Here is a 17,331-nt window from a genome sequence, read left to right as displayed (position 1 = left end):
CACATACAGACAAAAGATGTCTTTACCTACAGATTTAAAAAGTGAATGTCTTCTGAAGAATTGTGATTAGATACATTATACTATGAATTACTATAATAGTCCAGCAACTTATTTTTTCTTCCTATATTCAAACTTATGTATTTAATTGACTAACAGTAAAGATTAAATTTAATTGAAGTTTTTTTAACTGTCCTCTATTCAAGAAGAATAGCCACAGTGAGTTTATAGACCTATATTCTATTCCTTTCAGATCATGTAAATGTGTCACAGCTTGCCTATCATGTGAATGGCCTATCACAAGAAAATATGAGCAGGATTGCTATGAATTTGTGTGGTATCAGCAAAACTCTGGTCTCGTCAATAAACAAGGAGATTTTATTTTGGAATCTAAATATCGTGCAAACATGAACAATGCAAAAAAATCAATACATTTCATGTCTAATTAAAACAAAAAAAAAGATACCTGCCTGCTGAAGAAAATAGTCACTATAATCAGAGCGATACATTACATATAACCTACAAAATCCCATTGCATTTTTAATACAACCACATTAAATCCTATTAACTCAAGATTGGGTTAATCACACCAACCTACCTGCAGTCCATCTTGGTATTGAACAGCTGCCTGCATGGCTTCAGCAAGTTTGTCCACCCGTTCTTTCCATGTTTTGTTTAAGGCATCCCAGGCAGAATTCAACTGCAAATAAGTGCAATTTGCTCCAATGAACAAAAATAATTTTACTGCCATGTAATTTGCATTCACTAAATAAAAAGTCACTGCCCAGTAGCACCAATAAATTAACCATAAACATTTCATATTCATTCCATATTAAAACTCTTGTTCTACCTATCACTGCATAGCTAGTTTCCTTCAGAATACACTACAGGTTCTGTATTACAGAAGCTTTGTAATTCAATACTGACTATATTTTTATTGATATAGGGATTATAGTGAATATGGGAAATATTAAGAAGTCATTTGGAGTTGCATCATTACAATGAAGGTAGCTTAAAAGAAACTTACATTACTTAACGTGAGAGAAATCAAAAGTCCTTTGTAGTCATGTGAATAGAATTGCCTCAGTTAAGATGTCTTACTTGGCATAAAGGAAATACACATGAAACTTATTCTAGCATTACTTTTGCAAGAAATAGTCATCTATTGTATTAATCAGTATTTTTACCAAAAAAAAAGTCTTCTACAAAAAAAAAAGATCAATGAAACAATAAAAGGAATTTATTTTCAGAATTTGTTGGGAGACAAGGAATACTACTTTCAGCTGAACAAGCATCTAACGCAACAGATTTAAGCATCTGCATTTCCCATACCTCATCTATACTCTTGTTGACAATAGGTTTGTCAGGCTCCCCACAAGCAGCTCTAAGTTCAGAACCAAGGCTCACAACTGTTTCTAGTTCTTCTTGCAATCCGTCAATTTCCTCTTTAACAGCCTACAAAGGAAAAAAAATAATCCAACACTGCTAATACTATATTTAATAATCTATGTAGAGCTTGCTTTTAAGGTAGACACACCAGGATGTGACTTTTGTTTCTTTAAAGTTGCCCGGACTTACAATTGGATGCTTGTATTTTAAGCATCCTTAACCATCCACTGACCTTTGCAGTGTCAGAGTGAAATCAACTGACATCAGTCTAAATTACAACAATGGATAATGATGTCATTTTGTATGAGATGGAAGAAATAAACAGGAAGTGTTAAATTAGATTTCTTTAATCAGAATGTTTTCTTTTTCGGAGGTTATCATTCAACTTTCAAATTTTTAGCTATCAGCATAAATAATTACAGACTTGCAGCATAATACACACGTCTGTATCCCTTTCATTTAGATGTTAGGTATTACTCGGAATCTGAAGTATGTGTAACTTTTAAAAGTCTCAGTGACATGCGTATTATACATGCTTATACACAGATATGTAAATATAATGACAAGCACAAGTTGTATGCTCATTGCAATTAAGCACTGATACGTATTATTTGCCACAGACTCTTGAGATATCATTATAGTAAATTTCTATGTAATTACCCCTCTTTGTCTCTAAAAAAAACCTTCCGTGGTATTTCGTGGTAATTCCATCTTTCCCCTGCATACTGTGAATAGAACATTTTAAATCAACAGAATACTTTGTACTGACCTCAGCAGCTTCTTGCTGTTGCTTGACTACAGATGGGTCAACTCCAGGTCCCTCCAGTTCTCGAATGAAGTCCTGAGTATCTTTAATAGTAGCTACAAGAGCCATATGATCACACCAAAACTTTTCAGCTAGTTCCATTACGTCCAACAATTTGGCCTCCCTTTCCTCAGTCAAGGTCTGGATGTCTTGCCAAATGAGGACCATTTGGTCTAGTTTATCTTGAACAGCTAAACAACAAAGGAACTAAATTACTACCTTGGCAAACAATTCTTGGCCATAAATATCTCTACAGTTCTACAGCAGAAACATATGTGAACATTTTAAAATTTAGACTTTAAAACTGTTTCTTTACAGGACTTTTAAAGATGTTAAGTGGAAACAACCAACAAGGCATTTAAAATTAAAACAAAGGTCAGAGCCACAATTATTAAAACAATGCCTTGCTTTTTTATATCTTTCACAGCTTCTTCAGAAGAACACAATCCCCAGATTAGTGATCATCAGAACTGAAGAGCTTTATGTGATGCAGCTTGCTGCATTTTCACTACATGAACCTTCCCTCAGTCTACTACCTTTTGCAGATATATCCTTGTCTGCTCCTTCTGAGCGAGCAATCATTTCCTCCCCTCGCTGCTTAAGCGTCTCATAGACCGGCTGAAGTTTTTCCAGATCCATTGACACATTCTTATTTTCACTGATTTGCTCTTTAATCTTCTCAACCTCTGCTGAGATTGAAGGCGGCTGCCTCAGACGTTCAACTATGCGTTTCAGACTCTCAAGAGTTGGATCTATCTTGTCATGAAACTGAGAGGGTGGTGAAGAACAGAAAGAAAGGGTAGAAGAGAAAAACATTTGAAAAACTGCATCAGAAAATTCTCTTGGAATAAGATACTTCAAAGTTGACATATTTAATATCTCTAGTTATATACATGCAACTCTGAATACCCCCCGGTGGTTCTCTCCCTCTTTTAATATCTAAATTAAAAACATGACCTTGCAAAATGGTACTTCCTCTCAGATTTAAGAGATTCTGAATTCTAGTATGAAGTCTGGGTTTAGTTCTGAGACACTCCATCTGAAAATACTTCACATATGGCAGAATCTACCTGCATGCAGTCCCGCAGAGTTTGTGCATTACTTTCTATCTTATTTTGGAGAGTCATGGCTTTCTGATCTCATCAGTTCAGAAATATATTCACCTTAGTATTAAATACACGTATTTTCATATCAGGACCAACATATCTCATATAACCACTGATTAAAATTTGGTATTTGAGGTCATTCAATAAGACATTTGCCTGGTGCCCAGGTGGTGCTCATTAGCGAAGCAAATGTGCATTTCTTTCTGCAACTAAAAGCACACAACAGCATTTATTGCCTTCACCCAGATTTGACTCAGAGCCCAGGTGCCCAGAAACTCAGCTACATCTTAGTTAATTAGCATGGTTCATCCGTACAGGTCCAAAGTTAAGTTCTAATAATGTTACAGACTCAGACTAATGCTACCTGTTTTCGGCAGAAGTGTGAATGTCACACAAGCTCTCAAAATGCAGTAACACATAAAGGTAAGCAGATTCCTCCAAGATTTCTGTAAAACTGATTGTGGCAACAAAACCTTACAGAAGTGACTCAACCTGAAATTAAACTGGCAATATCCAGGTCTAATTCTAGGGCATGTATATTGCATTTTTAAATTGGCATTGCGCTCAATGGGCCTCACTTTACTCTTCAATGACTGAGGCAAGGTGTTTTAGAACTTAAAAGGAAGAAAGGGAAGTCATTATAACCTCTCATTCTGGCTCCATAGGTCACATGCTGCCTTTGATACATAAGGCAATTTAACATAATTTGAAACCTGAAGATTTAACTAATTATTCTTCCAGTACTGTCTAGACAAACACTGACATACCCACCATGCTACGGAGTATGGTGATACATACTTAATAAAAAAGAGATTATATAAAATTACATTCTGGACATTCCAATGTTTTGCTTTCTCATCTGTGGATACATTTACATGTATGTACACAAAATACTTTAAGGTCATTTTGTAAGTAATTAAGTGTTTTTTTCAACATCTGATTATATTTTAGCTGTTACCAAAGAATGCATTTTTATTCTTGCTTTCTGTACCTGGCCTTCTGCACTTCTCTGTACTTTAGCTCTTCATGTTAACGTCTGTCACATACAAAGCAAGAAATCAAATACTAAATAAACACCTTAGTTTTCAAATGTGCAGCTGCAAATGGGGGGAGGCCTGAGCATATATGATAACGAAAAACACTGAATCTAAAAAATCAGGCTTCTTTCAGAGGTGTGAATCAGGAGGCTGTTCAGAATGACTGAAAGCACAACATAATAATGTCTGCAACCAGGTTGAAAATAGGATGACAGCTGATGTCACCGTTTTCCCTTATCTTCTTAGATTTTACCTATAGTGGTTAGGAATACAGTGTAAAGTACCATGACCTATGAAGACAATTATTTGGAATGCAGACTTGATGAGAACTTTAAGGTCTATTTCTTGATTTAGTATTTTAGACCTAAGCAGAAAAAGAGCACTTAATTTCCAGCCAACAAGATAAAAGGGGAACTTATCATAAAAACAGCAGTACAGAACACAGTATTTTTATTCAGGTTTTTGTGTTCATGTACACAGTTTAATGAGGTTGTTGTTTTTATCTGAATTTGTTGTCAAATAAAAGCATTTCAGTTAGGATATAATGACAATCCAATATCTAGTAGTCTCTAGGATCTGATACCTAACATTACTCTATCAAGGTTCATTCCACAGAGTGATGAACCTAAGATACACAGCTGTCAGGGACTTGATCTGAATTTTCTGCTTACAATGACACTTTGTGAAGTCTAACTTTGCTCACAACACTTTTCTGTAACAGTTCAAGCATATATTACATTAAGTTCCTGTTGGGTCTACAATAAAGAGCAAATGTTATTACCACTGAAGTGAAGTACCCTCTAGTTCCAGCGGGAAAGGACTGTAACTAAAGCTGCCAAGTCCCAGATATAACTTTATGTAAGCTAACTGATTAATAGTGACATCAATATCAACTAACAAAGCATCAGCTAGTAACAGACCAGTAAGAAGAAACAGAACAAACTGAAAATCCCACATTTTTAGACTAAATGTTCCTTTTTAAAACGAACTTTGAAATTGAGAAGCTGTAACATTTTTAACTGCAAAAGAATCATCGTAACAGTGACCAATATATAAAATCATAACCCTTCAAAAAAAGAGAATCAGTGCCATGAGTAGCGATTTGAACATTCACAGGCCATTCAGTTGAAAAATCCAGATAAAACAGCAGTTTAGTCTTGATATATACATATAAGATGATAATGTCTGTGTAACTTTCCATTTGAATGAATCCAATTATACTTTAAACTTAAACTGATACCTGGGTACACTGAGAAATGGCTTCGTCCAGCGCCAAAGCTCGCTTTTTGACATCTTCCTTAATTTTACTGTAAAGGGTGTCAGCTGCCACATATTTCTCTTGGATAGAGAAACCTTCTCCTGGGCTCAGCTCCAGCAATTGAGGCCCGGTTTTGTTCATCTTATCTATATGAGGCTTGTGTTCAGCAATCAGCTCACGCAGTTGCTATAACAAACGAAACAACTTATCAGTTTCTTAGGCTTACACCACCACATTACAGCTGTCCGCACTTCTAACACATCCAGCTGGCAAGGAATTCCAAACAAATACCCGTCATCTTAATGTAAAGCACAAATAACATCAAATAAAGTTAATGACTGCTCTGCCAGGGATGGCGCCCTTTCCAACACCGAGCTAGCCAGCCGTGAAACATCACAATTACAGATACACTGGCAAGGCCCAGCAGGGCATATCCCTCCTCCTGTAGGGCTATCATTAGGTGTAGGATGCAAGGTGCCAGCTATGCACATGATGCTGGCAACAGACACTCCTCGTCGTTTTTTAGGAGCTGTAATGACAGAAATGGCAACCATATTCCAAACATTTGCATAACACCACTATGTTTATACATTTTCATGTTGGTATTTGCTACTTATCACGAAGCCTTCCATTGAAGAGCGTCAGAGAAAGAGGTATTGACATTACAAGGATATTCATGCAAATTGTCCTCGACTTAAGGACAGGAAACTAGCACAAAGAGGGGGTCAAAGAAACCAGTGAAAAGGACAGAGGACAATGAAGACAGATCAGCAGAGAACAGTCAACCAGGATTAGCAGTCTCCCCTCTGGCCACCAGACCACTCCATCTACCCAACAGTGCTGTTACTTAGAGGACACAAAGTTTAATAGGTAATTAATACGTACATTACATTTGATCTCATCTACCACCCCCAAAATAAGTCAAAACTGCAGAAAACTGGGTAGAGACTGGTGGACCTGGAAGATCACAAGGCCTGTCTTCTGACTTATTCTGTCTTCTGACTTGACTATGTATTTCGGTTTTGTTTACTTGCACCCACAGATGTGACAAAAGGGAAAGATCTGGGTTAGCCCAACCCTTCCCTCTGGTTTTATTTATTTGCTTAGTTCATCCTTTCCTTTTCAGAAAAATCCCTCTGTCTTTTGAGGCACCGTCCCTCTCAGTGCTGTGAGATCCACGCATTTCTAGCCTAGAGCCACTGTGCAGGAACATGAAAGGCTGGAGCAGGCACATGCTCTGCTCCTCCTAGCTTAGGGTTTGTTTAAATTAATGAAGACACAGAAAAGGGCTTGTATCAGTCTCAGTGTAAATAAATCCTCTTCTCTTCAACTGAGGTCCTTCCCTTAAAAAGGAATCCTGTTACTGGCTTGCCTCCTTGCTCCTCCCTAGAAGAGGAGAGGTTGGGAAGATTGAACAGACATTGACCATGACAAACCACTGTCTGCTGATGAAGAAATAGCAATGAAAATACAAAAAAAAAAAAAAAATCTGACCCCAGATACTTACTGAGAATGGAATTCTACTTGTATGCCTTGCACCAAGAAAAACAGTACTGCTTAGCACAGAAAAGGAAAAAGCTGAACTAAGAATAGTTGGAAAGTTTTTAGAAAATCATCTTATGTATTTTATTTTTGTGCACAAATAGATCCCCAGAGTCCCCATTTCTAGGTGCAAACCTTATGATGCTGGTACTCTCCCTCTGCCAAAAGCTAAATTCAAACCGATTAACTGCATGATAATATAAGTGAATATATATAAGAGAATATAGAAAAATATTTGCATTCAGAACCATTTTTTTTTTTCTTTTCAGTATTACTACAAATGATCTGGTCTTTGCCATGATCTATGATTGGGTAAACAATTTCAGTAAATAAGCATTTCAGATCAGATTACGTGTTAAAATTGCCAGACATTAATCTTCTGCTTAAACAAATCTCTGCTAATGGCATAGCCCAGGGAAAATGCAAAAATACAAGCCCAGATGAAGGGCCTCTCAAGCAAGCAGAATGATTAAAGTAGATGGGGACCAAACCTATAAGTAAAGCAGTGTGATTTGGTTCATGGTGACTAATCAAGATAGTTTGACAAGCTCCTATTACATACCTAGTCTTTGCAGAGAATGTTTGTTCTTTGTGGACACAAACGAGTGAAGCCCATGTTTACCAATGTATCAAAGTGGCACATCTTCATTCACTGGTCTCAGAGTAAACAGGAATTTGAAGCCAGGCTTCACCCTATCTACCTTGAGTCACTTAATTGAAACAGCTAAAATTAAAAAAGCCCACAAGTAGTCACTCTGTGCTCTGTAAGGAGAGCCAGGTACCTCCAGTAGGAATATGGGCTTTGCATGTGCAGGCTTTTAACACTGGTGGGATAAATCTGATGCCACATAATACTAGTAGCCATCTATGAAGCATACAGATTTTTATCCCAGCTGATTATTTCTCTCTGTAAGAAAGCCCATATGGAGGCCAGCCTACAACAACATTCCCTCTGTTTTGCAATGTTATGTTAAACAATTATTATTTTTTAAATTATTACATAACAAGTATACTTTATGTGAGAAATGGTTATGGGGTTGGCTGGAGCCAAAGCACTGAAATCTTGGGCCTAGAATTATCAGTCTTCAGTTCCCAAGATATCAACAAAAGAAATGCCATTTTTTATAATACATACATGAGGTCGTATACATGCTTACTTATATACAGGCTGTACACACAGAACATTTCAGTTTCAGGAGGCTGACAGCAGGTACTCTAGCTCTTTCTACAGTCTCCTCTTACCTTTTTTTGGTTCTTACTTCATCATCCGATTTCTGTTCTGTTTACGGGTTCGGTTTGTTCCAATACTGCTTACTTTTAAATACACTTCTAAGCTATCAGCTTTTGTATGCTCAGATCTGTCACTATAATGGCATTTTTTCCCCTTTAGCCCTCTTCTATAGTTTTACATTGTTTGCTGCCTTCCCCAGATAATCTTGTTTGTGTGCAGAGTTTGGGAAACAGTAGAGACATTCACTATTATTAGTTTAAATAACTTTTTTCAATAGAAGTATAACTATCTGGGTTTTAAGTACTCACTAGAGTATTCCACAGTTCTCTAAGCAGAATACAACTTAGCTTTTCACATTTTGTTTTATTTTTTTAAACAACAAAATCCTTACCCGATGTTCTTCTTGTTGTTGCTTTAAAGTTTCATATTCAAGGGCTGGTGCAGGAAGCTGAGAGATGATCATTTCTGTTTCAGTTAACCATGGCCAAAGCTCTTCATAAGTCTCCCAGAACTGATTAACCAGAGACTGAGCCCGTTCCAGCTGGAGGTTTCTCTCAGAGTTCATTTGACAGACTGTATCGTATTTCTGTAACAGGCTTTCCAGTTTTTTCTGTAAAATAATATTAACAAAAAAATAGCAATGTCTGTCTTTCCACACGTCTATTACCCTGATTTCTAAAGAGTCTTTGATAATTATAACACCAAACCATGGCGAACCAAATCTTAGTTTTGATTGTATTTCTACAGTACCAGAGTGTTTAGAGGAAAGAATCAATATCGTGGGAGATCTGAATTTGGCAGGGTGCTTTCTAATTAATTAAAATACATTTAACAATGTCCGATATTTACAAACAACACCATTCACAGGATTTCCAGTCAAGCTGCAGATTATTTGACTGCACGTTGTAGCCCCAGTTCCTTACAGAAAGCACCCATCTTCAGCAGCCCTCGGCAGAAGCCAAGTTTTCCACAGCATTTCTGAATCAAAGGATCATGAACAGCGCACAAAAATCTTGTTTTTGAAAATCTGACAAGAGAATAGGGTATACTGTCCTGCTTGTAGCTTACAAACTTTCCACAGAAAGCACGTTATTTTCCAGGTTATCATACGTTAATTAATGAGGATGTGTTGCCATTAATATGATGGAACTACAAGGTTTAAATGTTACAAACCTACTCTGTTTGGGGATATGATAACAAAAGTATCAACGAACTATACATTCTTCCTGTGGAGAACTGCCCATGTTATCATTTCCATGAAATATAACATGCAACAATGCATGTAAATACTGGCCTTGGAAAAACTAAACATATAAAAAAGCCATTGAATGTGAAGCAAAAAATATTTCTGGCAGAACAAACTATCATTTCATTTGTTATGTCTTGCATGTAAATTATGTATAGAGATGCTATCCAAAGGACAAAACAGCCTAACACACAGATGCACAGTATTTTTGACTAATGCATATATTCAATAGAGGCCCACCTAAAATTGCTCTCCCTTATGACTACATTTTAATAGACTGAACAGCTCATCTATTTTAAATTCACTTAAGAGCAAATCAAATTTATTCAGAGATGCTGCAGCAGAGCACAATTAGTGAAGTACTGCTGGTCACTGGAAGGACCCGATTCACATAACGTATCCAGGCACATCATTCACATAACATATCCACAAGTTAGCACAAAAAAATCCATTATAAAATACCAGTAAGAAAGATCTGCATGTGTGTATGCACATGTCTAGATATGTTTATATGTCGTGTCAGCCCCCCACCTCAGGCTCTGTGTGTACACATGAACAAATGCATAAGAACGCCTTTCAGAGGCTGTGTTAGTCAACAGCATGGAACCTTCTTGGTAAACAAGAACAAGGCTCACACTGAAATCATCAGAAATGAAAGTAAAGATTCACACTGAGGTGCCAGCCACTGAATAGGGCACAGAAATGCACACACCCAGCCAGAGCTTCACAGACCCAAGAGAAGCGAGGAAGATCAACAGCCAGATTCCACACGCATCACCCCAGCTGACTAATACCTAGTCACTCAATCATCTCATTGGCTAAAATGCTATTTACCACACCAGAGACAAATGGGGCTACAAAGTAGTGTCAGACAATGAAGTAAGTACACAGTGCTTGCTCTTTGAACATCCTGAAGGAAGAACAGAGATACACGACAACATTTCTTCCAGTGTTACAAACCTCAGACTGGAAGTGGATGTAATTAAAGCTTTTTCATCAGTTTTTTGAAAGATACATAATAGGAATCTTCCTACTTATATATTATCTTCACACCCACTGTAGCTGCAAACTTACGGAACTTTACCTTTATGGTCTGTTTCTCTTCTTCAGTGCATGTGTTCATTATCTTATCCCCAGATTTAACAAGTTCATCTATAGTATCCTTGTGTCGCAAAATCTCCATGGTAAAAGCCTTGAAACACAGTAAGAACTGGTCAGCAATAAAAAATAAGAGTACATGGAGCAAAAACTATTTTTGAAATGCATTATGATAGACATAAAATTAAATCACACTAGTACATTTTCTAGATGGAGAGCGTGCTGGCCAATAATTAACATGACAGTTGGAAATGCATTTCTTTTACCTTTTGAACTTGTAGCTGAGCTGCGGTCTGGTCTTGCTCAAGCCTAATATCACCCAGAGACATCAGTTTCTTTTCTGTTTCTCCAATCCAGGCGAGTTCAGCATCAGCTGCTTGATCAAACTAAATGAGGGAGACATGAATTAGTTCGGTGATTCTGTATACGTGAAATTAGAATGACTGTTTCAAAATTTTTAAAGGAGATTAAAAAGCATACTTTTAAAAAGCATACTTTTAAATTGGTAGAAAGATGGCAGTTCACTTTCCATATGAGTTTTTTTTTATATAAATTAAATACAAAGCCCAAAATGGTTCTGAGGAATTGTAATAAAATCAGCTTAATTCATAAGCATGACAAAGAATGGAAGTGTATTTTTCCAAAGCCTACAGCTCTCTTAACAGACATATGAAAATTAAAAGGGTTATGATTTCATAATTTTAACTAAATTGTTTCTTTTTATTCAACTTTCATGTCTTTACCATCTCTATATTTATTATTACTGCTCCTGTTGTAATTACAGTAAGAAATAGCTGTTTGATGTTACATTTTTAATCTTAAAAGCCACCTTGATATTAAATGATTAAGGTGAAACAATCACAATTCAACTAAGTCAATGAAAAAAAAACACCACACTGAATTCAGAGAAGACAGGATTTCATCTAAATCTAGACCGCGGATTAAATTTGAAAATACTTTGGGGCATTTGGGTGCAGCCAGCCCTTTCACTAAAAGATTAACTTCTGAATCCTGTTAGTCAACACTTTAATGTTTCAAAAATTACCTTGAAGCACTAAGGTAATTAGAGGATTTAGAGGATCTTTTTCTTACTAATTTGAAAAGGAGAGTAAGAGATCCTGAAAAGAAGTACCTGGGGATCCAATTCTGCTGAAAAGTAAGAGTCTACTGAGAAAATTAATAAAAATCATGTATTATATCTTATGCTCAAGTTTATAGGCATGCATCTCAGCACATACATATTGTAGTACTCAAGAGAGGCAGCTCTGAGCTTCAGCCATGCTGTGCAGGATGGTCAGATACACAAAACAGTCATCACATCTACTAAGAGCTAACTACTTTTTTTCTAAAGCACTGATCCCTGCTGCAATTAGATGAAGATTAATGTGGCTCTGAGCTATTCTGAAAGTCTGTTAGGACATTTTAGGTCAGAACTCGTTACTTGTGTTGTTGACTACCACACTTTCTTCAGAAGTCTCTTTCTGACCACACTCGGTCCCTCTTGTCTTTTAAATCTGATGGTCTGTGCATTTGTGGCTATAGAACCATGACAGCGTTGCTCCTGGAACAGAGCTGCAGTTCGCTTTAGCCACTAAATCACTCTTGTCTTAGTGGTTAATTATGAGTCACGCAAAAACAAAAGAAGCAGTTCTGAGATTTCTTTCTTTATGAGTCAATCTTTTTCAGCCTTATTTAATCCATTTGTTACATGAAAGAGAGCACAAACATTCTTTTTCACCATACGTCATTTCTCATTTAAAGTAAAAGAAAGTAAAATTTTGTCCTAAATATTGTGACTTCCCAATAGAAAGGTATGCTCGAAACAATTAGCACTGTAAACATCAGCACAAAGCACATGCACCAACAGTGTTTAACCCTGACTTTAGAAACTGCATTTCACAACCAAGCTCTTTGGAAGCCCATCTATTTATGACCCAACTAAAGGAATGAACGTGACGTCAAATGTGTTAGAGGTACGAACTAACTGCAGCATGATTTGCTGAAACCAAAGATTGATGGGCATGTCAGTAATATTGATCGGATATCGAATGGAAATAATAAAATCAAGGTGTGGCACTGAAATGTCCAGATTCCAGAGAAGTGAGGAAGGACTGGACTCTAAACTCCATTTGATGAAGGTACAGGATTTCCAATTTGCAACGTGCACATATAAATAACATTAACGAACAAAAAGCGTAAAATCGGTGCTCACTGCATCCAAAATTCAAAGAGATTTTTTCCATTATGCCTGACAGAGTTATTTTTTGAGCCATGGCTTCACTTAAGTCACTATAAAATCACCTATTTCAACCCTACCCAGTTTAACCAACCATAGTTCATGATGGTACTTCTTCTTCTAATCGAGAAAGACTGACTTGTGAATATGGTAACATTGTGGTTTGCTCTCTGAATGCTTTGTAAAGCATTCTTTGTGGCTGCTTTAGAGCAAAAAACAAGTAAGTCAACTGCAGAATACGATCTGTTTCCTTGTGGCACCCTTTGCGCTGGGGTAAGATACTGACCAGTACCTTCACTATTGAGAAATAGGGATGAAAACATGCAGCAGAATTTCTCTCAGATAATTCTATCCACTTGGGAGAAATTGCATTAATTTATTAAGCTTTTAAGCCTCTGTTTACAGAATGAACCAATATGCTTACTCATTCGTATTGCTTACTGTGTTTGTCACCATAGCCCAGTAATGTCTATCAGAAAAAATGCTCCAGTTCCACTGAACCCTCATGTCCTCAGTGTCTTTGCCCTCCACCCAGAAATTTTTAATAGTATTGGTACTTAAGTAGCCGCAGGGTAAGCTCACAAAGCATCCGCTTCTCCAAAAATATTTTTTATTATCTATCTGTGAGCAAAATGGAAAGCAGCTTGTCCTTCACTGGAAACACACTAAGCCACTTCATCATGGGATATAGTACCTGGGAGTATAGTGGCGTGGTGTGAGATGGGCTGAAGTGGAGGTTGGGGGGATGCAGCAGTAGGGTGCAAGATGCCCTCGCAATATCACCTAGTGGAGCAGCAGCTCTGGACCTTTCTTGCCTGGACTTGAATCTGCTGAACTGGTGCTAGGGGATGCAACATACTCACACAATTCCGTCAGGTTGAAGGAGAGCCAACATCCACTCTTCTATCTCACCTTATCACTCACCAGAAAAACACCCTTCATTTTTGAGGATTTAGTTTAATGAGATGAGATAATATTCATAGCATACCCCTTAAAAGGTTAAGCATGAAGTTATTTTTAACCTCAGAAATAAGGAGATCTGAGTTACTGCCAGCCTCTTTCAGTCAGCTTTCAACAAACTTTGGAAGTGTCACACATGCTTTCTCCTTGTCCCATTATAACCATTTACAGGAACTGTTAGGAGAAAGACAAATCTCCACCAATATTTTTATGCCTGAACTGTAGGCAGACACTGGGAAATTGTGTCTCCACAATGCTTAAATATACGGAGCTTAAATATGGGACTATTTAGTGATGAAATTAGAATGGCAGTTCTCGAAGTGTACCATATATACACATCTGTGTGTTTAGAAACTTTCATGTATTTAAAAACTCAGTTTTTGTGTCCCAAGAAGAAAAGTGTTGTGGATATGAGTAAAAGCAATTGTTATTTAAATTTTCCTGTGCAGCTTGGAATAGGATGCTTTTAATTGTCAAAAATACAGAGGAGCAAGACAATCAACTGATGCTTGAAGGTATGGCTACATTAGTGATCTCAGTGTTGCATCCAGGAAGATTTGCTGGGGAACTGGACTCTATTTTCCTTAACACAACCTGATCTGTGAAAGCTATGAGCCATTCAGTTCTTACCCAAGCAAACTCCTACTTAAGAAGCCACAGGATAGTTAGAGCAATATTAGCTGCAGGACTGAGGTTTGTGTCAACAAGAAGTCAGATGATTACACCAGCGTACATTCTGGCATGCATACCTTTACAGTGGAGTCACATTCCATTCAAACAGGCCTTTTGCTGCTCGAGCACAACAAATGTTTGGCAACGCTATTAAAGGACATCTTCAGTTCAGGTACACGTTGCCAGAGACAACTTAGTATGGCCCAAAACCCAGTTTTCTGTACCTGCTGGGATCTCAGGATGGCAGCGTCAATCTCATCCACCTTCTGCGAGATCGTGTCGCTCACCAATCTGTATCGCTCGTTGTCCTCTGTTATCATCTTGTCGAGCCCCTCTCTGGCCCTCCATGGCACCAGCTCCAGGAAGGCACTGCCGACTTCATTCAGGGTGTCCACTAAGGCTTTGTTGTTCTTTGCTTCCTTTTTCAGCTCCTGCAAAAAGCCATTTAAAGTAAATGTGCCAACACATGAGCTGAACACACACACAGCTTGCACATGGTTTTTATTCTCTCAACTACCGTGTTGAGAACTGAAATGTGTTCCAGGCACACCAAAGGGATAAATTAGCACAATTATTTTCAGCTCCGTTTTATGAGCTTTTTGATACTTGTCAGTTGTTTGACAGAAAAGTGAGTGATGCTTGAAAGTTTCTATAGAATAATCCTAAAAACATTTCTCCAGTCAATGTGATACTCTGAAATTCTCTGGAATTTATTAGAGTTGTTAGTAGTTAACGAAGCAAGCCGATAAAATAAAACTAACACACATTCTTTGCACCCTGCAACTCCATAAAGAACTAAATCACCACCAAAAGTATGAAATGAAGCAAAATATGATGAATTCAAGCGATTCCTGAAATGAGCAATGACTGGATTACATCCCAGTCAAATCATCATACAATCCTTCAGGAATGACATTTTTCTTTACAGGGAACCCTATTGCTGATTCTTTTTTTTTTCTTTATATAAATATATATATATATAAGAAAACTAATGTATTTTTTTTAGCTTTTTTCTTTCAAAACTATCCAACTTGTGCTACATTAAAAAAAAAAACAAACTTATTGATAAACGAAATTAGTAATATATTTGAATGCTGTCTTTTTTATACTTTTTAGGATTTTATCCATGTCATAACTAAAGAACCAAAATAACTTTGTTTGACAATTTAGGAGTTTTCCCAGGATTAGGTAATTGCTCGAACAAAAAGGAAATGTTGTGCTTCTGTGCTAAAAATAAACCTCAGCCCAGTTTCGTAAGTGATTATAACAGATGACTCTGGAAAGTGAGTTCAATTCTTAACTACTGCTACATTTAGTCAGATGAGATCCGATGCCAAATTAGTTATTCACAAAACAACTTCCTGCCAAACAGAAGTTAACACAAAACCTAGTTGAATCATTCAGCAATAAATAATTCACAGGTTCTAAAACCTACTTTTTGTCTTTCTTGTGCTTGGCTTAATTCTTCACCCTTTGGTATTTGAGTTTCGTATGACAGTAACTCCACTTCCACTTTATCAAGCCATTTGCAGAGCTCCTCATGGGTTGAGTGTAGTTGACCTGCAAGCTGCAGAGCCTGCTCTAAGGTCTTGGACACGTCAGAGCTCAATTTTGTAATGTCTTTGTACCTCGCTTTAATGCCTTCCAGTTTATCTTGAATTATTACAACTTCATCACCTAAAATATCAGAAGGATGTTATTTCCTGTGAACACAAATCCTTAAAAGAAAAAAAAAAATCCCAAACATCAACCCACACCTATTAGAGCAATCTCAATAATTTAATTTATAAAATGACCCAAACAAGGTGACAGGGCAAATCCTCACCTCTTGTAAATTATTCTACTTCACTGAAAGTCTACAGAGCTACAAAGTTTACCTCAATTCAGGATCTAACCTTCTGTGGTTTTTTGCTTTACTAAAGTTTCAGAAAGTAAGGCATGTGACCCAAAATTTAATGCAGATGTTCTTTAGAAAATCACGATACTTCTTATAAAGCCCCCCGCAAATCTAACAACAACAACAAAAAAACAGATTATAAAAGTCACTGAAAATACTAAGAAAAAAAAAATCAACCAAATATTAACTACAGTAATATTTTATATCATTCTTTAACACGTACACGCTTTACCATCTGTTCAGAATAACTCAAAAGGCTAAAATAAAAGCAACCTCCTGAAATGTATTAGTATATATTCAGTTTTCATTACAGAATATGCATAATGTTTAAGTGTGGAATAGAAAAAGGATTCCCCTCCTTCGGCCATGTGTGTCTTACAGAGTTCAAGAACTATAAAAGTACTGGAAAATCTGGACAGATGTTGATCTACAGAACAGACGTTGCGTACAACTGGAATGCAACTTTTCCCACAATATTAGCTCCAGTGGTCAAAGCTTTCCTCTTGCAGTTAAAGGTAGTCTAATATCTCATTCATCTGTGAATGGCTCCAGGGAATTGACTGTGTCCACTGCCAAACAGCCCTCCATTCTGAGTAATGCTCATAACTTCCTATTAGGAATGGAATGCAGGTTCACTAAAATAATTTGCCACTAAAAATAATAAGGAATTCAAGGGCCAAATTCCCTACGAGCATAAATGGACTTTTGCTCACACACATTTGGTCCAAAACGTAACCTACCTTGACCTCAAACCTTTATTAAAATAGACAACTGCAACCGCTTTAAGCAGCAAGTATGGACTAATATTTACAAGTTTGACTTCAATCTTCTCATAAGCACTTTCAAGTACAAGAAAA

General features: G+C 37.0%; 1 protein-coding gene across 38 annotated transcripts in view; it reads right to left on the bottom strand.

Moving 5' to 3' along the window:
• Positions 1-17,331, bottom strand: part of DST (dystonin) — a 295,359-nt gene that overhangs the window by 44,372 nt on the left and 233,656 nt on the right. For all 38 annotated transcript variants that reach the window (XM_082758030.1, XM_082758004.1, XM_082757993.1 and 35 more), the window contains 10 exons: positions 16,013-16,254; positions 14,802-15,008; positions 10,976-11,095; positions 10,696-10,803; positions 8,757-8,975; positions 5,575-5,778; positions 2,728-2,959; positions 2,156-2,382; positions 1,330-1,452; positions 596-697 (listed from right to left, as the gene is read on the bottom strand). In XM_082758030.1, the coding sequence (XP_082614156.1) occupies positions 596-697; positions 1,330-1,452; positions 2,156-2,382; positions 2,728-2,959; positions 5,575-5,778; positions 8,757-8,975; positions 10,696-10,803; positions 10,976-11,095; positions 14,802-15,008; positions 16,013-16,254 (1,784 nt within the window). The remainder of the gene's footprint in view (positions 1-595; positions 698-1,329; positions 1,453-2,155; positions 2,383-2,727; positions 2,960-5,574; positions 5,779-8,756; positions 8,976-10,695; positions 10,804-10,975; positions 11,096-14,801; positions 15,009-16,012; positions 16,255-17,331) is intronic.

This window comes from Aythya marila (genome assembly GCF_965140915.1).
Source record: "Aythya marila genome assembly, chromosome: 3".
Classification (NCBI taxonomy): domain Eukaryota; kingdom Metazoa; phylum Chordata; class Aves; order Anseriformes; family Anatidae; genus Aythya; species Aythya marila.
This window is presented reverse-complemented; position numbering and strand designations above follow the sequence as displayed.